This window comes from Oratosquilla oratoria, chromosome 21, assembly GCF_046742065.1.
Source record: "Oratosquilla oratoria isolate Oo_2021 chromosome 21, ASM4674206v1, whole genome shotgun sequence".
In the NCBI taxonomy this organism is placed as follows: domain Eukaryota; kingdom Metazoa; phylum Arthropoda; class Malacostraca; order Stomatopoda; family Squillidae; genus Oratosquilla; species Oratosquilla oratoria.
The window spans coordinates 51,635,092-51,660,404 of NC_134797.1; the positions used below are offsets into that span (position 1 = coordinate 51,635,092).

At 38.0% G+C, this 25,313-nt stretch overlaps 1 protein-coding gene across 6 annotated transcripts; it reads left to right on the forward strand.

Moving 5' to 3' along the window:
• The first annotated feature begins 1,720 nt into the window (after nt 1-1,720).
• On the forward strand, nt 1,721-24,821 carry LOC143036932 (sulfotransferase 1B1-like). 6 transcript variants are annotated; one of them, XM_076204941.1, is made up of 8 exons: nt 1,721-1,847; nt 10,477-10,662; nt 12,409-12,554; nt 12,982-13,180; nt 13,510-13,636; nt 13,896-14,062; nt 16,238-16,343; nt 23,747-24,821. In XM_076204941.1, exons 2-8 carry the CDS (start codon nt 10,489-10,491, stop codon nt 23,863-23,865), a joined length of 1,038 nt encoding a protein of 345 aa, XP_076061056.1. In that variant the 5' UTR covers nt 1,721-1,847; nt 10,477-10,488; the 3' UTR covers nt 23,866-24,821. The 6 variants fall into 6 exon arrangements, with proteins under 6 accessions (XP_076061056.1, XP_076061061.1, XP_076061058.1 ...); XM_076204946.1 differs by having other exon boundaries at nt 1,796-1,832; XM_076204943.1 differs by having other exon boundaries at nt 1,815-1,958.
• Nucleotides 24,822-25,313: the final 492 nt, after the last annotated feature.

A 25,313-nucleotide genomic window follows, 5' to 3' on the forward strand; every position in this document is an offset into this window, starting at 1 on the left:
AAGGTAAATGAAAAGTCATCTTATTTGTTTTTATCTATTTTCAGCTAAGTCTTGTTTATTGTCTTTTAATTTTCTTTGGGTTATTGCAAATCTCGTAAATTGGTTTTTGTTAGAATTTCAATTTTTTATTTATCTTTATTTTTTGTAACTGAAAATTATTTTTACAAATCTATAGCAAAACATTAAAAAAAGTATATACTGTCCAGGAGGACAAGCATGTAGCCTAGAGAAAATTGTATATGCAAGTTTTAGGATTTAAAAGATACATACAGAAAAGGTAGTGCACAGGAAAATACAAGTAAAGTTGTTATATAAAAGCATAAGAATGAAGGAGACTGGAAGAGACCATAAGGCCTACACTAGGCAGTTCCATGTCCATTACCACTTGTCATCCCCAACCATAAAGTTGTCTAACCGTTTCTTAAAACAACCGATAGTTTCAGCGCTCACTACATGGTAACTAAGTCTACTCCATTCGTTAGCATGTTAGAAAATTTAATAAAACTTTCTTCTGCTTGTTCATAGGCCTAACCATGTTCATAGGCCTAACCATGCTAACCTCCTTGCGTGCACAGATGAACTATCCATGCACTGTGGACGTGGTCATCTTGGTGGTCGTGTGGATGTTTTTCCAACAAAATAAAATCAAAACCAACCCTGCTGGGCATGCTGGGGCCTGGCAGATAGGGCCAGGCCCCTCAACGTCTGCTAGGTATAAGGCCTGCTACTTCATGTCTTCAAACCTTCATCCGCACGTCTGATGACAAACCAACGAAATCATGTGTCTGGTGTGGTGTGGTTGATGGTGTGCATTTACGTATGTAAAGCGTGCATGCAGTAATGCATTCCGTCGAACTCACCAGTCCTTATTTCCTGCTCGTTCTGGGCGTTCATCCTCTGAAGATTCCTCGCTCTCGACATGTTCTTCGTCAGTTGAGTCTTGTTTGGATATCCGAATAGGATCGTACATGTATCCTTGTACCGTACCCACATTGGAACACGAAAGGGTATCTAAATCCAATAAATCTTCTCCACTTCATGTGAAATCCCCATCGTGTTGCTCGCTGGTAATACTGACGTCATCAGTTGCCCTAGCGGTGGAACATGTATCTACGACATTGAAAAGTTCGTCTGCTACGAACTTTTGGATAATATCAAGACTATAAAATGCTAGAAACGTGCATTTTAGTGTTCTAACTTCCAAGTTATATTTTCATGTATGAAATAACAAAAAATAAAGAAATCTAAAACCTCAGTTGACCTTTAAGTTTTTCAATCTGTTTGACTACTTCTACTTTATTAATGGTAATATTAGTCTACTTTCATCATCCCTACTGAAAATCGGATCGCAGTCAGGTACTTTGTGTAACCTTTCCTTAGTAAACGCTCATTTTTTCTTCAGATTCTAACATGACATCTTCGGCTGCTTACAATTTGCCACGTATGACTCGTATAATCAACCTTATCGCGCATAAGTGTAAGACCTTTACCTACATTTGCTTATCACTCGCTTGACAATGCTTCTTGTGATTACGTCTTAGGTGTCATCACACTGGTCTATTTTTCCTCCGACTGTTGGAGCTGATTTGCAGCCCACAGCTTTCGGGAAGGAATCTGATTATACGCTGGAGGAAAATAATTTCCTCCAGCAAATGACATGTCATGTAAATTGACGAGAAAACTAGATACTTTGACGTAGTTATTTTACGCCGAAAAAATGTTGGAAATGGGCGGTGAATTGGAGGCTGAAGTAAAAATAGCCCAGTGTGATGGCGCCTTAACACGTGGCGTGAGGCTGGTTCAGTTCCACTCGTGCAGATAATCTCGTTGAAGTAAGACGTGTAAATGTGAGTGATGTGTGAGGTTATCATTGTGATAGTCCCTAACGCAAATAGTTAAGTGGTGCAAAATGAAAAAAGTAACAGAAGTAAATGAAAATATAAATTAAAACGTATCAGGTATTGGTAGTTGTGGTGGTGTGATGTTGGTTGTTTTTGTTGCTTGTGGTGGTGGTGCTAGTTGTTGTTGCAGTGTTGGTGGTTGTTGTTTGTGGATGTTGTTGTTGCTGTTGTTTGGGAGATCTTAAGGAATGTGGGTATTCTTTAGGGTGGCTATTTCCAAATTTCCTAAAAGGAAACTGAATATTGATGATACATACGTATATATATATATATATATATATATATATATGTATATATATGTATGTATATATATATATATATATATATGTATATATATATATATGTATATATATATATATGTATATATATATATATATATGTATATATATATATATGTATATATATATATATATATATATATATATATATATATATATATATGTCTTGTTAAAGACCAATGCTAATTCAGTTTCAACTATCTTCTTAGTTGTTTTTTCCATTCTTCTTATATGTTTCTTATAGTCCAGGGGTAGATTAAACACAAGTCTACCGAGATCCATGGTATATTGACACTAATTATATAAATACAATCGCAAGCTTTCGGTTGTTACATACAACCATCTTCAGGCAGATAAAATGACAGGAAAAGGTCCATGTCAATTATGCTAAGGAGTTACAAAATGACAAGGCTTTATGGTTCCAGTGAGATGGAATTAGGAGAGGTTCGGGTCAGATCATAATGACTGCGGGGGTGGGAAGCTGGACGGTGAGGTGGAATTGGGAGAGGTTCGAGTCAGATTATGACTGGGGGGGGGAACTGGACAAGGTGTCCGTTGATGTTATATGTCATATTGTCGAGGGAAAAGGTGCCTAATGTGTTTGTTTGTATGTTGATGATTGGTGTGTGTTGTGAAATGTAGACTTTCTCCAGGATGTGTAGTTTTTTGTGATTGTTACAGTGTTTGAGTATTTTGGTATTGTTAACTAGGTCTTGTCTTGTTGGATTTCTGTTGTGATATTGAGTCATATGTTTCCGTATGCTACCATCGCGGGCATGCATTGTGAGCCTTCGGCTAAGTGAAGTAGTGGTAACACCAATATAATTCATGTTAGGCAGAAGTTTGCAACCTTCTTCGGAGCAGGAGTATTGGTATACCACATTCGCTTGCTTTATGGTGTTGTTATCTTTTGTCTGGTTATTCTTCATGAACAGGCTAGAGACGGTTGTGTTTTTGTAGTATATAATTATGGCTAATTTTTCTTGTGGGTTGATACATGTGACATTCCTTGTGATGATTTCTTTTAAGACCCGTTCGTCAGTTTTATATGCGGGTGTCATTTGATTCTTAAAGAAAATTTTGTGTATAGTCTGTGTGGGTTTTTGTTCCTGTTGAGTTTGGGTACGTGTCAGAAAGAGGTTGATTTCTTTGTCTATGATAGTGTTTGAGTAATTGTTGTTGATGAGTATCTGTTTCAGTCTCAAGAGTTCTGTGTGAAGTAAGTCCCAAGAAGAACAGTTACGAAAGGCACGTTCTTCTTGGGACTTACTTCACTTTGTGATATATGAAATCTCTATTCATAGAGAAATGATGCTACTTTATTATACTTTTGTTATCATTTTGTCTGTGATAGATGAAGTCTCTGACGCAAATTCCTGGACAGTGGAAGAAGGTGGTAGATGAGGTGGTGTGGGTAACACGTACCTTAAGTGATTGATGAAGGGAGGGGGAAGATAGCTGCAGTTGGGGAACCGAAGTCCAGGCGATTTGTATCACATCTCGGGACCACTCGCCTTCCCTCCAAGGCAAGCGTGAGAGTAAATCAAAGAGGGGGGAGGGGTATGATGGGACAACTCATTAAGTGAACCGTCCTAGGCTAATGAAACCCAGAACTCCTATTGTGAGTTTTAATGAATTAAATAATTAAACACTAGAAATATATCTTGATTAAATAAGGGTTTTAACAGTTGGATTTCATACATACATCCTATCTATTCCCTGCGCGCGTTCCTAGCTTAAGAAATTGTTAAAGTATTAGTACTTAATAAGTGTCTTGCTTGTGGAGACGTCTTCAATTAGCGTGGTCTCCTGGCTGAGCTCCAACCGGCGCCGCTTCGTTTTGGTGGGGGCGGGGGGTGGACGGCCTGGGCGGGCGCTGTGATGGGCTTGTAAGTCACTTCATCGACGTATTCCCGGTCAATCGCACTACACTCAGAGTTTTTGCTTGAGGGGTGTGTACCCAAATAATCGACACTCGATTTGCTCACAAGGATGTAAATCCCCAACAGTCACATGAGGGAGGAAAGGACACGATTGGTCTTCCGAGAACGAGCGGTCTGACCTCCTTTGATGAACTCGATGCTTAGACTGCTTGTGTCCTGCGGCAGGTCAGGTCAAGATGTCCGCTAGCCGGCTTCCGACATTGCCAATAGTTCTACGTCTCCGTCCCTAGTTGTGAAGGGTACTACGAATAATGTTCATGTGGGAGGTGACACAGTTGCAATTGTTCCTTGAGGTAGACACTGTTCACGAGCGGGTTAGACACAATCCTAATTATTCTAATTGCCTAGCTTAAACAAATATGTGGCAGCGCGCAGGGGGGGGGGGAGGGGGTGTGTTTGGGCGCGAAAACCGTTGAGCTTGGCTCTGAGAACACAAATCAAAAGGGGGGGGGTGTTTCTAGATAATTAGAAGTCTCTCCCTTCGTTAAGGCACTGAAATTGATTGTCAAAAATGACATGACAGATGAAGAGGATAACGAGGAGGAGAAAGGACAGGATGTAGCTACTAGAAGTCTTAAGGACTCTGGTAATTCCCCCGAGTATAGGGAACGAAGGGCTGAAACGGTGAGAAAACAGACGAGAAAATGGGAAGGGGGGACAGCGAGCCGGGTGTCACAATTTCAAAAATTGTGACAGTCTCTATTCAAAGAAAAATCATACTATGTTCTACTGCGACTGTCCCTCCGATATGTTGTCCCCTCACTTTTAATAATGTCCTGTACGAACTCTCTTAATATACATTTTTTTTTCTTCACCGAACCCTGTGGTAGGGGAGATAGAATGCTGCAAATAATAATAATAATAATAATAATAATAATAATAATAATAATAATAATAAAAGTTTTCCAACCAGAACCCTAAGGTTTAGGTCTTTTAATGTGCGTGGATATGGTGCAGGTGAGAGTAAAAGGGAAGAGATAGGCAGTATGTGAGAAGAAAGATGGATGTGTTAGCACTGAGTGAAACTGAGTTGAAAAGGAGGGGTGAGTTTGAGTCTGGGAGTGTAGTTGGGAGGGTGTCAGGAGTGAAGAAAGGACGAGGGAGAGAAGTGGTGGCTATACTAGTAAGTGAAGAGTTAGGTAAACGTGTGGTTTAGTGGAAGATTTCTTCAAGGTTAATGTGGATGAAGGTGAAAATGGAGAGATGTGGGTCTTTGTAAGTTCATATGGTCCTCGTAGTGAGAAGAGTGTAGAGGAAAGGGAGGCTTTTTGGATAATTTTTAAATGAGTGCATAGAGGGTTTAGGGAGAAATATCAATGTAGTGGTATTGGGAGATCTCAATGCTAGGATAGGAGACGAACCAATAGACGGAGTGGTTGGGAAGTGTGGAGTGCCAGGAAAAAATCGTAGTGGAGAGTTGATGGTGGAGATGTGTCTAGAGAGTTGATGATAGCAAACACAGTGGTTCGGAAGAAAGTCGAGTATAAGTACACATGGGAGAGAGTGGTGGATGGAAGGGTGGTAGGTAGGGCTTTAATGGACTATATAGTGGTAACCAGGAGAATAATCGGAAGAGTTTTAGATGTACATGTTCTTAGGGGAGAGAGTGGGAGAATATCAGATAATTTTTTTGTGGAAGGTAAGTTGACAGTGGAAGATATTTGGAGAAAGAGGAAAGGACAGAAGGTAGGGAGGTGCTTAAATTAAACTGCTTAAATGAGAAAGAAAATGAGGAGTATAAGAAGCTGAGAGAGGAGGAGTGAGAGGGGGTGAAGGTTAGAGTAGAACTATGAGTGGAGGAGGAATGGGGATGTTTCAAGGAGGGAGTCACAAGGTGTGCAAAGATGGTGTGTGGAACAAGGAGGACGGGAGGAAATAGAAGGAAGGGTAGTAAGTGGTGGGATGATGAAGGTTGAGGACGAGAAGAAACGAGTATTTACAGATTGGCTGCAAAATAGGACGAGGGAATCATATGAGAGGTACAAAGAAAATAGAAGAGAAGTAAAGAATAAGATAATGGAGGTAAAAGGAGAGCAGGTGTGAAATGGAGTAAGAGTATGAGTTTTTTTTTTAATTAATAAAAATATGTTTTAGAAGGAAATTAAGAGAGGAAAAGGAGATGAATCAAGTAGAGAAGAAAAGGTAAAGGGTGCAGATGGAGAGATGATAATGGAAGAGAAAGCAGTAAGAGGAAGATGGACAAAGTATTTTAGGGAGTTGCTAAATGTAAAGGAGGATAGAGAGGGAAAGGTAGTTGCAGTGGGAGGCACTAAGAAAATGACCGTGATTAATGAGGAAAGTGGTGGAGAAATAAGAAAAAATGAAGTGAAGGCAGTTATTAAAATGATGAAAGCAGGTATGGTACCTGGGTTAGATGGGTGCCATGCGGAGTGCCTACAAAAAGGAGGTACAGTAATGATGGCCTGGCTTGTGAAGTTATTTAATGTTTGTCTAAAAGAGGGTAGAGTGCCAAAGGACTGGAGGGGTGCCTGTATAATTCCTTTTTACAAGAGAAAAGGGGACAAGTGAGTGTAGTAGTTTCAGAGGGATTAGTTTGCTAAGTGTAGTTGGGAAGGCTTATGGGAGGGTTTTGACTGAGAGAATTAGGAGATGAACAGAGGGAGTAATTGGTGAGGAACAGTGGGTTTAGGACAGGTAGGGGTTGCATGGATTAGATTTTTGTGGTAAGGCAGCTATGTGAGAAAGCTTTAGGAAAAGGTAAGGATGTTTTGGGGGTTTTATGGATTTGGAAAAGGCTTATGGCAGGGTAGACAGGAAAGCACTATAGGAGGTATTGCAGATATATGGGGTAGGAAGAAAGCTGTTAAGAACAGTCAAGATTTTTTTTATGAGAGTAGTAGATCAGTTGTTGTTCGCTGACGATACTGCTCTTGTATCAGGAGGGATTAAGGAAGTTAGTGACAGAGTTTGGGGTGTGTGAAAGAAGGAAGCTAAAAATAAATGTGCGTAAATGAAAGGTGATGAGATGTACAAGGGGAAAAAATGGCAGCAAATTGGAAGTGGTTATCAAGGGTTCGCGGCTGAAGGAAGTAAATAACTTTACGCACTTGGGAGGAGTGGAGGTGGAGGTAGAATGTAGATTGAAAGAAGCAAATAAATGCCTATGGGGATTATAAAGTGTAAAGAAAAATAGACATTTAAGAATGGATGCTAAGAGGAGATTGTATGAAGGAGTGATTGTACCGACAGCACTGTACGGGGCAGAAACGTGGAACATAAACGAGGAAGAGAGGAAGGGATTAAATTTGTTTAAGATGGAATTCCTGAAAAGTATGGTAGAGGTTACTAGACTGGATAGAGTGAGAAACGGGGTGAGGAGGAGAGCGGGGATGAAAAGGAAGTTGGGAGATAGGGTTGATGAAAGAGTATTGGGATGGTTTGGACACATGGAAAGAATGAGTGAAGAAAGGTTAGTAAAAAAGGTGTGTAAGACAGAGGTGGAGGGAGTGAAAATGAGGGGGTGACCAAGGATGAGATATATGGATGGGATAAAAGGGGAATTGGGAAAGAGGGAGATGTTTGATGAGGAAGGACGGGAGAAGACAGAGGATAGGGGTGAATGGAGAATGGTTGTGTATGGACGATGCTGTGGTGCATGGGGGTGGGTGGGTGGGTGATGAGGGAGTACGTGTGAATATTTTGACGCAGTCCGAAGGGATTTCTTCCCGTCTTCTCTTTTTTTCTGCATGTGAGGATGGAGAGAAAGGGGTTCACCAATTAAACGAAGTGGCCTTTCGGTGGATGTGCTGTGTCTTGCTACATTGCTTCTGACCCAGGGCAGTGGACAAGATGCAGGGATTACCTGTCATCCAGGAGGAGCCAAGAAAAGAGTGAAAGTGGTGGTGAATGTGAATGGAGTATGTGGGGATGAAATGGATGTGAATGGATTTGTGCCTTTGTTTTTGAACTACCTCCCTTGTAAGGTAAAAAACTTGTTATATATGTCAATATTTTACTATATGGTCACGTAAGCTTTCACATTCTTGTTTATTTATTTATTTTTCTATTGTCTCACCCCAACAAAGGAGGACAAATGCACGACTGGCGTGAGGTTGTGCCGAATGGAGGACAAGATGTTCAAAAGGAGGACTGTCCGGCGCAAAGCCTGACGCCTGGCCACCTTAGTGTGGCTTTGCCCGCACGAGGGTGTGGTAGTGAAGACATCTTGGTAGTGGAGACAGGGTGATAGAACCAGGGTGCGATACAAGTGTTGCTACATCTGATCAGATTAATTTTTGGGTCTACATAGCGAAGGCGGAGCCACGTATAACGATACCAACCGCAAATATATATATATATATATATGATGAAGGTGGAAAAAGAAGTCACGGGTCTAGTTCCGAGTTCCTGAGTTTATTCCTGACCGGTTTCGCTCTATGCTTCTTCAGAGGAATAAACTCAGGAACTCGGAACTAGACCCGTGACTTCTTTTTCCACCTTCATCAACTTGTCACATTGTACCAGCATATATATATATATATATATATGATGCATAAATGAATAAATAATTCCAGTACATATAGATTTGTCCAAGATTCCATCTGTAGTAGTATTTGGTTCGGAACAATGGCAGGACAAATGAAAATCAACACAAAATATCTAATCTCTTTCTTTTGGTAATTAGCCACAAGGTGCGAGACTAGAAGTGTCACATGAGAAATATAGGTGAAGCTCGGACTAAGGCCATAGCTTAGTGGAGCTTATGGTTGTAGCTGGACGTGGAGCCTAACGTCAGCGAGGCGGTAGCAGATGATGACGGCGAGGCTCGATGGGACGGCCAGAAGACTGGACGAGGAGATGTTGTTTGTGCGCTGGTCGGCACTGTTCTGCCCATCTCCGCGAAACGCTGACCTTTTAAAGGAGGCTGGCGGGAACGTGGGGAGCTTTCCAAGTTCCTGATTGGCTGACCGCTTGCTGGCCGGGACGTCCTTGCGAACTACGCTTGCCAACTACGGGAACTTGGAAAGGCGCTCCGAAGATTTCTTTGATCAGTGTGTGACGGGTCGTAGGATGCGTCACGTCTCTACACGTCTGCATCTACAACTAAACCTACGGTTTCGTCTATATCAACATGCAAAATTATTATCATTCACTTCTGTATTTATTTATTCTTTCGTCTATACATTGATTTATTTTTGTCATTCACATATTGATTTATGGGTTTGTTTATCTCATTCATCTATCTATATAGTGCTTCATTTCTGCTAATTTATATATTCATTTGTTTAGTAGTCTATTCGTTCATTTATTCACCAACTTACTTATTCGGTTATCTATGCATTTATTAAATTTTTTCTTTGTCCATACAATTTCTCAAAGATCGTCATGCCATGATTATTATTTATACATTCATTTGGTTACGTAGGCTATCTATTCATTCGTTCACTAATTTACTTATCTACGTAGTTATTATCAATTTGTTTCTTCGCTTATATACTTCCTTAAAGACCTGGTAGGTCATTAATTTGTATAATAATCTATTCATTCAACCTATGATTCACTTATTAATCTGTGCAGTTGTTCATGTGTTTCTTCGTAGGCTGTACTTTCTCAAAGACCTGGCACGACATGTGTCATACATTAATTTGTCTGCTAAGGCCACATAAGAAAAATCATTTTGTTATCGTTCTCGTCCGACCAAATTTTTCTTAATAAATAGATAAATGAATAGATAAATAAATAAATAAACGAATGAATAAATTGCGGCTTTCGAGCCGTCCGAACGTGTCGGACTACGCCTCGGTACCATTCGGCGCAGTGGATAAATGGTTAAACTTGGTAAAAGTACAGGAGACCCGGGGTGTTTTGTTTACGGCATTTGTATGGATTTTACCGTAGTTAGCATAGCACAAGAGGGCAATAAAGCCTAGTATGGATGAGAATGGCCAACGACACATCTCTGAATTCCATGCAGAATTCTCTGACGGATAGTTTGATAACGAGCCGCTACAGGAGTCATGCAGGCGATCGTTTGTCATAGTTCTAGCCGGTGAGTAGTTTGCATGTTTCATGCACATATTACGACAAATCACAGAAAAAAAAAACGCTCGCCCGACCTGCCTCCTTCCAGAAGCAAGGACGTTATAACCAAGTACAGTAATTATTTTTATGTGACCTAATCTATTCATCAATTTATTAGCTAATTTACTTATTCGTTTATCTAGGCAGTTATTCGTTTGTTTCTTCGTTCATATACTTTCAGACCTGGTAGGATATGGGTGTTATTTATACATTCATTTGTTTATATATTCATTTATTAATTCATTCAACAATTTACTTATTCATTATCTATGGAGTTATTCATCTGTTTTTAATTTATAATTTTTCTCAAAGACCTTGCATGCCATGAGTGTCAAGTTGAAGAGCGGCCACGAAGCAGTGCCCCTGGAGGAGGAAGAACTGGCTCAGCAGGAGGTCCTTTTCAGGAGTTACTCTGAGGGCATGGTGCGCCTCGACCCCGGAGGATGGTTCCTACACACGCCCTCCTTGAAACTGGCTGACAACATCTACGAACACAAAGTAAGGCGACCCAAATGACAACAAGAATAATATTAGTCAATAAATGGAATAGACTTCCTGCAGAGGCAGTGCAATGTAGCATGGATCAAATTTTTAAGATTTACTGAGATAAACATATAAGCATTATGCTGTAATGCCTGTCACTTGTTTGGTTTGTGCACTTATTCACTTCTTTGTTTAATTTCTTAACATCTAAATTAGTTATGGATCAAAATGTCACCTGTCAGTAGCATCTTCTTTTGAAGGCTTTGTTGTCCCAAATTTGACTGTCTGGGTGCCTGCAGCTCCATAGTGGCTGGCACTGGTCTTTGTACCCTCCCCTAGACCTCTCTGGGGAGAAACGTGGGGCTATTGTATATAATGCACTTGTGGAAGATTGTTTCTGTGTCATCTGCTTATTGTAGTAGGAAGAGGCAAGGTCTTTTTTTTGAGTTAGGGGCAGGGGGACATTCCTGCCCCCCTTCACTTTAATTTTGAAGCTTGGGGGGGTGTTGCAGGATATACCCCTTTTTTTGGTGAAATTCATCATCATTACTGTCAGGATCAAAATATATGAAAGTAGTCGGTTAGGTTTTATAAACTGACGTAGGGAGCCACCATTAGTTGAGTTTATTATGATACAATCAATATAGATGATATTTACAATAAGAATTATTAAGAACATAAATTTGTCATCTGTTTCCCTCATTTTCCCATTTACCAAGAGCTTTGTTTAGGTAGATAATGGGGCATTGAGGAGGACATCCCCCTCCCTCGGGCACGCATACTAATGCTATATCATTGGAGATTCTATCCCCTTAAAAGAGAGAGAGAGAGACCCTGGGGAGGAAGGGAACAGTAGTCTGTTGTCAGCTCTTTTATAAAAAGGTTTAATTGATATGAGTATAGTCAGTGGCAGATACAGGGGAGGGGGCTGAAGCATCCCCCCAAATTTGTTCTTTCATTACCTCATTCCAGAGGTTGAGAAGCCTGCCTCGTGTACACTGGCATTTGGCAGAAAGCAGTAATACAGTGGCAGAATTTTTTTTTCCAGCATTTAATAAAACACCTCAGTGATAATAATTGGGAGGATAGTCAACACATTATTGAGGGTAAATCTTTAAGAATGTAAGATTAAGTATTACTTATGCCCAATATTTTGAAAAAAAATTAATCGAGTTAGAACACGTACTTCAATATATCTTCAAAATCATTGTATTCATGTTACAGAGTACATGTGTTTAAAAATGTCATCTATATGTACAAAATTCAGGTTAGCCAGTGGAAGTTAATAGAGATATCTTGGGCCTAGTCTGGAGACTGAGTGCCATCCTCTCTTGGCAGCACCTGAGGTATTTTGGAGATTTGGAGATCAGTGGTAGTGATATGACCCTATCTGATGTCTGTCTCATAGGTACCTGTCTTTAGTTTCAAGGGTTATTGAAAATACACAGATCCATCACCATGGACTTTGTCAATGATAAAACTCACATTATGGCAATATTGTCATGGCTGCTCCTGATTACCTGCTTCAGTTGAATGCTCAGTGCAGCAGCCAATTAGATGCAGGCTTGGTGAAGATGTTATAATGTGAATTTTATTACTGAAAGTGTCATTGGAAGGGAACAGTGTACCCTTCTAAATTCTTGAAGTTAAGAAATTATATTTATTTTCTAGTGAGAGAGATAGACAGACAGACATGCTGTTCCAACCCAAAAAAAAAAAAAAAAAAAAAAAAAAAAAAATCACTCATGAAACCCACCACAGTATCGGCCCAGTGATGTCATCATCATGACATACCCTAAGTGTGGTACAACATGGACTCAGGAGATAGTGTGGACCATGTGGAACAACCCAGACCTTGACCACCCAGGGGCCAAAGAGCAGATCTTCTTGAGGAGTCCTTTCATTGAGTAAGTTACTTGAAGAAATATGGCTCAGTTCAATGGTCATCAGAGGCTCGTATCTATGGGGTCAACTGCTGTCCAAGAGTTTTTTTTTTTATGTGGCCAGTGCTTCTATCCTTGTGGATAATATTACACCAAAGTGGTAAAGTCATGGACATTGTGAAGTTGTTTGAAAAGGGTTGCAAAAGGGAAGGGTAATAGAAGCTAAAAGTGGACAGCATTTTTTTTTTTTTATTATGGAAAGATCCTGATCAGTATTCTTTTTGAGTGAAGAGAGAGCCTGATCATCATTAAAATTTTCGAGTGGAAAGATCCTGATCAGTATTCTTTTTGAGTGGAGATGTCCTGCTATGTACCAAGCTTAAGAAGAATGGAGGTGCTCTGATCATTTTGACTTCTACATTACATTGTTTTAAGAACATGTTCCTTATAGGGCAGACTCCTACCTCTTGTCCCGGCACCACCCACCCTTGGGTGATGCCGCCATCCAAGCCTACAGGAAGGCATTCCCACATCGGGAGGACATGAAAGACATTTTTTTCTCTCTCACCGAAGTTGCCCCAGATCCACGTGTGATCAAGACTCATCTTCCATTGTCTCTCTTCCCAGAGAACCTTTTGGAGACTTGTAAGGTAAATATGTGGTGACAAAATTATTATCCATCATCATCGCCAGTTTTGCCAGGCCATTATGTTACCATAACAAAAATACCGTTGCCAGTTGCTTCTGGCCCACAAAGGAAATGAAAATCTTGCTCTTTTCTGCCTCTTAGTTTATTGTTTCTCCTCTCACTCCTGGGCAGAGGTCAGGAGACAGGGATGACCCTTTATCCATGTGGAGCTAAGATGATAGGTAAACAAATGGGTGGTGGATGGGAGCGGAATGGGTAGGGGTGGTATATAGATAGATATCACTGCACCATTGAACCTGTTGTAACTATATATATTTTCATTACCCAAAGGTGGTATATATGGCTCGCAATCCTCTGGATGTCTGTGTCTCCTTCTTCCACCACTGTCGACTCTTCTTTTGCCAAGACTACACAGGAACATTTGATCAGTTCGTGGACCTCTTCGTCAAAGACAACCGTAAGATGAAGTTGATGTAATGGTTTCCTCACTTTCTGTGTTTGTGTGTGAATATGTAAAAGCAATATATGAATATATAGAAATATTGATATACACAAATTTTATCCCAGGTATTGCCAAGCTATTATATATATGTCATTCCCTCATGTGTATGTATACATACACACATACATAATACATACACAATACATACATAAATACATACATACATGTATATACTGTGTATATATCCTGTATAACAAGAATATATTTTTTGTAGTGATCCCGGGTCCCTACCTCCTGCACCTGAAGGAGGCCTGGGCAAAGAAGGACCACAAGAACCTCCATTTCATGTTCTATGAGGACTTGAAGGAGGACCCGCTGACTGAACTAAAAAATTTGGATGCATTTCTAGGGACTGAACTATCCGAAGATAAGATCAGAAAGGTAAAGCATTTAGAAAAATACCATTATTATGGTTTGTTGACAAGTTGAATCATGTGCCATGGATATAAAAATTTAAAGAATATATAAACAAAAGAAATTTCTTCATAGAAAATTAAATTTTAGTTCAAAGCTTAAGAATTGAAAAAAAGAATATATATATATATAGAATTGTGACAAAAGAGACAATATATATTTAATATATCTAGACTTTGCAAAAGCTTTTGATACCATCCCCCACAAAAGACTACTTACTAATTAATTCAGCTTCACATGGAATAAGTGGTAGTGTATTAAGTTGGTCTAGTAATTGGTTGAATGATCGAAAACAGAGTTGTTTTAAATGGAAAAACTTCTGGATGGAAAAATGTTACAAGTGGAGTTCCTCAGGGTTCTGTTCTTGGGCCACTTCTATTCATAGTATATATAAATGATATAGACCATGGACTAAAATCTACTATTTCCAAATTTGCTGATGACACAAAACTGTGGAATGGCAAATGATCACTTAAACCAATTAGATATTCAAGAAGATTTAGATAAATTACAGCAGTGGTCTGAAAAGTGGCTAATGAAATTTAACACAAGTAAATGCAAGGTAATGCACATAGGTAAAAATAACAGTTAGTACGATTACAAGTTATTTGGAAATTTGTTAACAAAAGTGGATAGTGAAAAGGATCTCGGCATAATTATCAGTAACAATCTCAAATCATCCAAGCAGTGTATAACAGCCTCTGAGAAAGCAAATCAGATTCTAGGACTGATTGAGCAATCTTTTGACTTTAAAAGTCCATCTCTAATTAACAAGCTATGTAAGTCATTAGTTCATCCACATTTGGAATATGCTCTTTCTGTATGGTCACTGAATTTCATAAAAGACATTGACAGATTGGAAAAAGTACAACAGCAAGCCACAAAACTGATTCCAAATATAAAAAATAAATCATACGAAAATTGACTAAAACATGAATCTGTTTTCCCTAAAGAAGTGTAGACTCAGAGGTGACTTGATAGAGGTCTTTAAGATTCTAAAGGGAATTGACAACATCAAAATTGACAAAATTTTCACACTGAATGAGAATCAGACAAGAAACAATGCTCTCAAACTGTCCAAAAAATTTGAAAGTGGGTAGAAACAACTTTGCCAACCATGTAGTTAATGAATGGAATAAACTTCCTGCAGAGGCAGTGCAATGTAGTTCAGTTCGAGGCTTTAAGAATCATTTAGATAAACACCTAAGCAAGATGCTGTAATACCTATAATTTATTTTATATTATTTGTTTATTTGTTTTGTTATCATTTGTCTGTTTGTTTATTATTATTTGCTTGATTCTCATTTATTATTAGTTATATGTCAATTTATTATTATTTACTATTTACCTGTTTGTTTACTATTTAACTATACATATGGATTTATTTATGTATCTTATTTATTATTTACATTATTATATTTTTTATTTATTCATTTATTTATCATTATAATAATTTTTTTTTTCATCTGACCTAAATATGGACCAAAAGGTCTCCTGTTGGCATGCTCCACCTTTGTAATCCTTTGTAATCTGAAATCCTTGAAGAATGTTCGGCAAAATAAGAATGAATATTCAGGGAAGTGGTACAGGATAGTAACAAGAGTGGGGGGGGGGGGCAGCATAATGGAGGGACAGTCACAGTGTAATAAAGTATCATCATTTCTCTATGAATAGATATTTCCTCTACCACAAAGAAAATGATGTGTTACTCTGGTCTGTATAGGCACTCCATATAGACCCTAAAGTATGAGTTGCATGCTACTGAGCAGCTTTTAACCCCACAATAACATGGAGCCAATACTCTAGATGGGTATTTATATATTATTATCATTATTTATTTATTTATTTTTTGTCACCATCAGGGGATTTCAGTTGACCCAGAGAGACTTCCCTGGGCCTAATCTGTTGGTACAGTCACAAGCAAAAGTTTTAACCCACAGTGCAGTTCTCATATAAATTATTTATTTTTTTAAATGTTATTTAACTTATGTAATATTTAGCTTACAGTTAGGAAATTTTATTGAAAAGATAAAAAAGTATCAGGCAAAGAATTTGAATTTTGTATCATGAAAAACTCTGAGAGGGTCAAAACTTGTTCATGACTGTATGTGGGATTTGTTATTTATGTATTTTGGATTACAGATTGTCGATTACACATCATTCTCAGCGATGAAAACGAGAGCTATTGAAGGTCTCCTGCCAGTGAGGGAAGAGGTTGCCAAGGAAACTGGAGGATTCTTCAGGAAAGGTCGGGTACCACTGCTACAGTCTTGTATTTCTATCATCCCATTTTATTAGATCCTCTCTATCAATAATTTCTATGCCTTTCATGATTCTGTAAATAGCTATCAAATCTCCTCTCTCTCTTCTTTGCTCTAGTGTCTGTAGCTCAAGTTTTGCTAGTCTCTCTTCATATGATAGTTTTGAGAGTGTTGGTGCCAATTTTGTAATTGCTCTTTGTATTCTTTCAAGTTTTGTTATACATTTTTTTGTACTTGGTGACCACATCGTTGTTGCATATTCCAATCTTGGTCTTACCAGAGTGATTAGTATTTTCTTCACCATTTCTTCATCCAGGTATGTAAATGCCACTTTGATTGTGTAACGCCAGGGATTTTTTTTTTAGGATTATTATTTCCGTAATTGCGTTTTATTTTTAGTGTACTACATACGGGCGTAATGTAGCTCCGCCCACCCGTGACGTCACTAAGACGCGTTCAGACGAAGGCGTAGGTTAGAGCAATTAACATTAAGAGGATTAGGAAAAATTCCAAAACCTCCAGTTCAGGATCCCACTTGAGGAATAGTTTAGGGACGGATTTCAGCAGCTAAGGGTTGCATTGAGCCGTGAAATGAAGTTCCACTATATAACGTGAGAGGGGGAGTTGGTAGATTTACGCAGGGATGCGAACGTAGAGCCTGCCCCACTGTACCGTTATGCGTAGCTGAGAATTAGTCTAACGCCCTACATACTCCCATTAACAGGTACGTGAGTTCACTCTGTAAGAGTAATGAAATCAAGTGGTGATATCTGAGATTTATATGAAATATTGATAATATAGTAGATAGGCATTAGCATTAAGGAGTTTAGACGAGTCTAACGCCCTACATACTCCCATTAACAGGGAGAAAAGGGTGCCAAGGGAGTGTAAACACAAATCACTAGTTGCATAGAAAGGGGGGGGTTAGTCGAAGGTGTCGCATATATTCAATAGAAGCCATTTCTTTATTCTCGAGTGTAACTCTGATTGAGATCGTCCTCTCGTAAGAATACGTATCTTAAGGACGATATCTGACATAGATTTAGATAGACAGACAGACCGTGGCCAGAAGGTTGGAGCGTAATAACCACACCCCCATACGCGTTCGTGATCTACTTAAGATTTCCCATACTCACCGACTCGTAGTTCCATAACTACGTCATCTAACTACCTCGCACGTTCGGGTACTTATACATTTCAATCTGCATGGACCCCTGTGTATTCAATATTGTCTAGTGGAAAATACCCACAATATATTTTTGTATGTTTTTACTTTTCTACAGTTTAATAATTCACAGAAAAACCTAACCTACATTCTTTCATTACCCAACTGGGACATCGTTATTGTAGTGTCACGGGAGGCTACTCGCTACCCAGAACCAACCCCTAACGACCTGAGAGGGAGGAGACGTTTGATAGGCAGGATTAACTAATGGTTCCTTCATTGATCACACATATCCTTATGAGCGATTGGGTGGTGGCAGCGTATAACTCTTAAGTCGTCAGGCTTAACTCTTTTTTTTTAATTCCCAATTCGTCCTTATGTGGGTATTGTTGATCACTCCCATTCGAGGAGCTCTTAGTTGAACCCTAGTCAGACGAGGCGCCTCAACCACCTCGCCCTTCCATCCCTCAGTTATAAGACCTTGATAAAAGTCGTTCTAGACGCTGCACGCCGCAAAGGCGCTACAATTGTTCTGATTAAATTATAAGTTTCTCCAAAAATCTTATTTATTTGTTTCTCAGGTGACATATTATTCATAACAATGACTCCCAGGTCCTTCTCATTTTCAACTTTTTTTTATACTTTCTTCTCCCAATTTATATGATCCTGTTATTCTGTTTTTGCTTTTTCCAAATTTCATTATACTACACTTTTTAGTATTGAACTCCATCTCCCACTTCCTACTCCATTCCCATACTTTATTGAGATCACTCTCTAGTGACTCACAATGTTCTTCCGTGTTTACTTTTTTTAATAGTTTTGCATCATCTGCAAAGAAGCTCATATAACTTTCAGTTTCTTCATCCATATCATTAATATATATATAGCAAACATTATTGGGGCCAGAACTGTTCCTTGTGGAACACCACTTATTACTTCATCCCAATTTGAGTGTTTGTCTCTTATCACTACTCTCATTTTTCTTTCTTGCAAAAAGTCTTCCATCCATTTAAGCAGTTTGCCCTGTATTCCTCCTTCAATTTCTAATTTCTTAAGCAACTTCTTATGTGGTACTTTGTCAAAAGCTTTTTTTAGGTCTAGAAATGCACAATCAGCCCATCCATCTCTTTCTTGTATTATATCTATTAGCCTTGAATAGAAACATATTAAATTGGTGACGCATGATCGTCCTTGTCTGAATCCAAATTGCCTTGGATTTAGCACGTTGTTTTTTTCTAAATACTTTACCCATCTACTTTTGACAATTCTTTCACAAATTTTTGCTATTGTACTTGTTAGAGAGACTGGTCTATAGTTGTTAGGGTCTTCTTTATTTCCCCCTTTATATATAGGTACCATATTTGCTTTTTTCCAGTCTTTTGGAACTTTTCCTTCTTCCAAGGAACTGTTTATTATGCTATGTATTTTGTCTGCCAATTCATTCCTGCATTCTTTCAAAATCCAGTTTGCTATTTCATCTGGTCTATGCAATTTTCTGACATCAAGATTAATCAAGTGTTTCATTATTTCATTCTTTGTTACTTCTATTTCTTTCATAGTGGGGACTTTCTCTTTCCATTCAATCTCTCCAGGTTGTATGTTCTCCCTTGTAAACACTGATTTAAAATGCTTGTTCATAATTTCTGCCATTTCTATTTCCTGTGTATTCTACTCCTCCTTGTCTTAATTTATCTAAATCTTGTTTGTTTTTCAGTTTGTTGTTTACAAATCTGTAAAATAGTTTTGGTTGATCTTTACATTTTTCAATGACATCTTTTTCTTATTTTCTCTTTTCCTCTGCACGCTTGTACATATTCATTTCTATAACAAGTATATATTTTCCATTTTTCAGGTCTTTTGTCTTTCTTCAATTTGGTCCAAGCTTGATCTCTTTTGTCTTTTAACTCCCTACAACTGTTGTTGTACCAGCACTTTACATATTCTTTTTCTTGTTTTTGTATTGGGACATATTTTTCCACTCCTTTTTTTTTTTTTTTTATAAATTTTTGTCAAAATATTCCATTTCTCTTCCACTGTTGTTTCTTCTTTGTATATTTCTTCCCAGTTTTTTTTTTTTTTAAAGAATTCTTTTATTTTATCAAAAAAAAAATTTTCATACATCATTCTTCCTTTTCTATATTGTTCATTTCTTTTCGTGTATTTTTCCTCATTTAGTTCCAGTTCAATCAATATGTGGTCACTTTTACTTATTGCTGTCTTATATTCAATCTTTTCCACTATTTCAGGTTCAGATGTAATTATTAGGTCTAATCTTGATGGTTCTTCATTTTTATACCTAGTGTTCTCTTGTATCCATTGTGTCATTGTATGGGCAATAATCATCTCGAGTAGAACATTTCCCCATGAGTCGTCACCACCCTTTACTGTCATCTCTTCCCAGCAGACTTCTTTGCAATTAAAGTCACCCATCATAACTATTCTTCCTCCATCTTCCATTATCTTATTTAATGTTATCTTTGTGTCTTCTAACATACTTTTATGTTCACTCTCTTCTCACGAGGCTGTTTTTGGAGGCACATAATCTATCACAAACTTTTTGCTCTTCTTATCTCTGTCTTCCACTTCGATCATAATCATCTCTACTGTATTCTTTTCATATGTGACTCTCCTCACATTTATATCTTTCTTAGTCAGGAACATAACTCCACCCCCTTGTTTTGTCTCTCTGTTTCTAATCTAATAATTATATGCATCTTGTCCTACACTGTTGGGTGGTAGTGGACCTTTTAATTTTGTCTCTACAATTCCCATTATGTCCGGTTCTTTTTCCTTCAGATAATCATTCAGTTCATTCAATCCTGTTATTAATCCATCTATATTTGTGTAAGACACTCTTAATTTTCTGCTACTTCCATTGTATTTTCTGTTTCCCTTTTGTTTTTCTCTGGTATGTCCCATTTCCTCACTTTCATATTCACTACTCTCCAATAGAATTTCTCTTTTTCTGTCTCTGTTCTGTTCTCGTTTTTTTCCTTAGCTTCTTGTCTTTTCATTTTTTCTTCCTCTCTTTCCTCTTTATTCATTTCTCTTTTTATCCATACCTTTTTATATTGTTCACTCTTTGCTAGTTTCCCTGTTTTTGCTAAGATATTCTCTGCTGTTGTTTGTGACCTGAATTTAATCTTAATTGGTCTGGTCTTATCTGTACTATATTTTCCGAGTCTAAACATCTCTTAAATTTGTTTCATGATTTCAGGTTCATCTTCCTGAACTAATTCTAGTAAACTGCTTACTTTTTCTTTTTCCTCTTTGATTCTTGTGATTCTATTTAGATTATAGTTCTCCATTCTTAACCCCTTCCATACGGTGCCGCACACGTAGGCGTCATGAGGAGCAAGTGGATTCGCGACGCTGCCATATCGGCGTCTTGATTATATTTATTGTAGTCGCCCCTGTGTTTTTACATTCTCCCAAATGCGCCCTGAATCCCATTCTCTGTGGTTTTCAAAATTCGCGGGTGAAAGGAAGAACGATCGATATAAGCGGTGACTATATTTTATGATAAGAATATTATTACGTGACGTCATACGGCTGGCATTGGCTGCTGCCCGCGAGATTTAAGTCCCGTACTGAAGTGGTTAATATAATTATACATTTCTTTTTATCTGCTAAGTCTCTTACTATATTCTCCTTCTGTCTCATCACTTTAATAACTGAGTCTTCAGTTTGTTCTTTCATTTGCTGTTTAATTATGTCAGTAAATGCAACTTTACTGTTCTCTTGGATTTTTTTCCAACCCTGTGCTTCTTTTGCTATGGACATTTTATTCTCTTTATTATTCCTCTTTAATTCCTCATTCTTATCTTTTACTTCTTAGTTAGGTTTTTGTTCACCTTCTCTAATTCTTCCAATTTGTCAACTCTGTGCAATATCTGGCATTTTACCAAACCTACTCTCCCAATGTTTGGTCATTTTCTCAAGTTTTTCCTCTAGTCTTGCTAATCGGGGGAGGTTGGTATCCCCTCCCCCCTCATTAAATCCCTGGAAATTATTATCATCACCTTCCATTGTGCTGCTCTTATCTATATTTCTAATCTTTACATTTTTGTTAATCCCTTCATCTCCAAAATCATCCTTGGTCCTTCGCTTGTTTACAAGACACCTGGCCTCCTGGACCAAGTCCTCCCCTTCCTCATTTCCTTCCATTTCCCTCAGTAATCCCTCCCCTTCTTTTTCCTCACCTTCCCACTACACCACGAGCTTTCCCCTTCCCTGTAAATACAATAAGGTACTTCCTTGACATTGAGATCCACGAAAATTTCACTTTTTCTTCGGAACTCCAATCTTTGCTGTCCATCCGACGAATGTGTGTGTGTGTTTGTATTTACAGGAAAAGAGCAATGCTCATTGGGTCCTATCTCCTGCTCTCCAATTTATCATACCTAGCCTCAAATTTATGTACAGTACCAACTTGTTCTGTAGCCATGATTTCCAATTATCATATTTAGATTTAAATTCTATGATGGTATGTGTGAGTAAATTTTGACGCAGCCCGAAGGGATTTCTCCCCGTCCTCTCCTTATATGCAAGGGGGGACGGAGAGGGGGGGGTCGCCGATTAAATGAAGTGGCCTTGCTGTGGATGTGCTGTGTCTTGCGACACTGCTTCTGACCCAGGGTGGTGGGCAAGGTGCAGGGATGACCCGTCATCCAGGAGGTGCTTAGATGAAAGGGAGGGTGGGAGGGGTGTGGAGTGTATTTAGGGATGAAATGGGTGGGAGAGTTTTTATGCCTTTCCCTTTTTGGCTACCTCCCTTGAAAGGGGGAAAAAGCCTTGGTATATGTATGTATGTATGTAGATTTAAATTCATGTGTTGATCAAACTTGGGCTGTATCACTTTCTAAGCTAATCAAGGTATTTATGCATCTATATAGAACTGTATTTTTTCACATCTTTTAGGCATGTATTATTCCTTGATTTGTTCCCCTGACCTCTTAAAGCCCTCCTTTTAATCAAAAGATCTCTTCTGTTAATGTAACCTATCACCATTAGTGACCTGAATACTGTAATGTGGGTGCGTACGTGTGAAGGCAATACAACGAGACATTTTTGTTATATTTGACCTCATAAGTATCAGCTGACTGCTAGTTGTGTAATTGGGAGCATGTATGTCTTGCATTCACTTAGTTGTGGGTTCAAATCCTGCATTTCTCTCAGATTTTCAGCTGCGACTTGCTAATAAGGAATCCATTTATCACCAAAGGACGCTATTGCTGCTAGGTTATTTTATTCATCTTGGCAACATCCTTCAGTTAGGGAATGGAGAAAGATTTGGTTGATGTAATTTATGAAAACTATGGTTTAACATTTCAGGAATACATTTGAGAACTTACCGGTCACCTTTGTTTTAATCAGTGTAGATTCTCCAAATGTAGATACTTTATGAATTTGAAATCTTGAAGACCTTCTGAACCAAAGATGTGATCCCTTGGTTAGAGGTTTCCAAAAAAGAAGTCCTTCTTCGTCCTGAGCTCAGGGTAATCTGATTACTGTTCCGATGTTAGTGCGCACAGTATTCCAAGGGACTCTTACGGGTTCGAAAAGAGCTCAGAAGGCCATGGGTTAATATTTACTTTAAGTAATTTCTCAAAGTTAATTCCTGATTTATTAAACCAAAATTGTTACATAGATTTAATAAACAAAATAAAGAGGAAGGGAGTTTAATCGTATCTTATTTAAAGTTATGATAGGGGTGGTTTGAAGTTTCAGGAAAGGCTCCTGAATCAAAGAAAATGACACTTTGAGGGAAAGTTTCCCGAACTAAAGTAAACACTAAGATTCCCAATAACAATTACCACACATTTGGGAATTTCAAAATCGCAAAAATGCAACACTCAGTCAAGAAACTCACTGCTTGGTGGAAAGCTTTGTTGAGTGTTACTAAGAAGTGCACCAAATCTATCTTTGGTCTCTACTTTAGATTAAATTACTCCAAAAATAGTTTAGTCACGCTCTTGTCTTTTGACCCATCATTTATGAGCAAAAGTTTTGACTCACACTACGGTTCTCATAAAATCAATGTACCCTTTTTTTTTTGCCAAACAATTTTTATCATGAAATACTGGGTGGTCCAAAACTTTTGCTCATGACTATGTGGCTTATCATTTAGCATGTTTTATATTTTACTTCTTTTCCTTTATATCCTACCCCTAATTTTATGTACATATTTATATATTTTTTTGTTTATTAATTTACTCTTACCAGGTGAATCAGGAGATTGGAAAGTCGTGACAACTCCAGAACAAGAGAGGAAGATACTGGCATGGATGGAGTCGGGACTGAAGGGAGAGGACCTCAAGTTCAAGTATATGAGCAGGAAGTGATGAAGACTCAATAATAGCAAGCAGTAAAGCAAACATAGCACAAAATTATAAATTAATCAATGTAGCAAGTCTATTTTCAATACAGGTACCCAACCATCCGAAATTCTGAAAACCGAAAAGTTCCAAAATCCGAATGTTTTTTGTAGAAGGTAGAAAGCGTTATAATGAGTTTCATTTGGCAGGAAAATATAGTAGTGTGCCCAGAATTCAAATGCCCCAAAATTCAAATGAAAAAATTTCAAGAAATTTTTGTCACAAATTACAAATGATTTTTCAAAATATGAACAAATTCTCAAATGTTTAAGACATTTCTTTGGTGTATTAATTTTTATGTTGTTCCTCTACCCATACTCTCTGAGAGCTCAGTTTAATTATTTTCACTTACTTCCTTGGAATTTCAGTTATTGTCTTGGCATTCGAACAGCCTTCTAGAACGAATTATATTCAAATTCTAAGGCACCATTGTAGACCTGACCTGACACCGACACTTGGGTGATGTGACTATGCTTGGCAGGCACATTGCTATTTACCACCAAACGTGAAACCTTTAACACCACAGTGCGCATGTCATGCTGTGAAGTGAAGTGCTGTGGTTGTGTGTACATGTACTTAAAAGTTACAGCCCATTGCCTCTTGTAACTTAATTGCAGATATGTACTTTCATGAATGTGTTAATGTTATAAACTTTATTTTGATTTATTCCATTACATCATTTACCAATTTATTACTGTAGCATATAAGTCTCTATAAACTTAAACAACATTATAGTCTCTGTATAGGCTTTGTATAACAGATATCACTCAAAAATCCTGTTTCTGTCAAAAGCATACTGATGACATTTGAACATGAATGTTAGCGACTTTATTTTAATTTATTCTATTTTGTCAGTTTATTACATACCTATACATATAGTTAACTGTCTTTATTCCACTTAGGTGATATTCATACATTTTCCTGCAGAAATATTACAACTTTGTGTATGATTAAAATTTGTGTATCTATGGCTTAAGTTATCCCCACTGTTTCATTATTCATGTTTTTGATTATCTCACTATAAATAAGCTGTAACAATATCGAAGTCTTTATTTATCCAAATTATTTGAGTGTTTACACATTTCTGCAGTAATAAAAATGTTCTTATGTGGAATGCTGCCCAAACTTTACTGGGACAGCTAGTATTTGTTCCAAAACCCGAAAAATCCCGAAATCCGAAATGCTGCTAGCCCCAAGGGTTTTGAATAAAGGGTTGTGTACCTATACACTTTTACTATACTTACCTATGTTTCCCTATCTATACTGTATTTACATAAATGTATACAGGAAAGGAGCAATGCTCATTGGGCTTTGTCTCCTATTCCCTAATTTTCTAGCATACCTAGACTCAAATTCCTGTACAGCTCCAATGTAATCTATTTCCTTGATTTCCAATTATCATATTTAGATTTGAA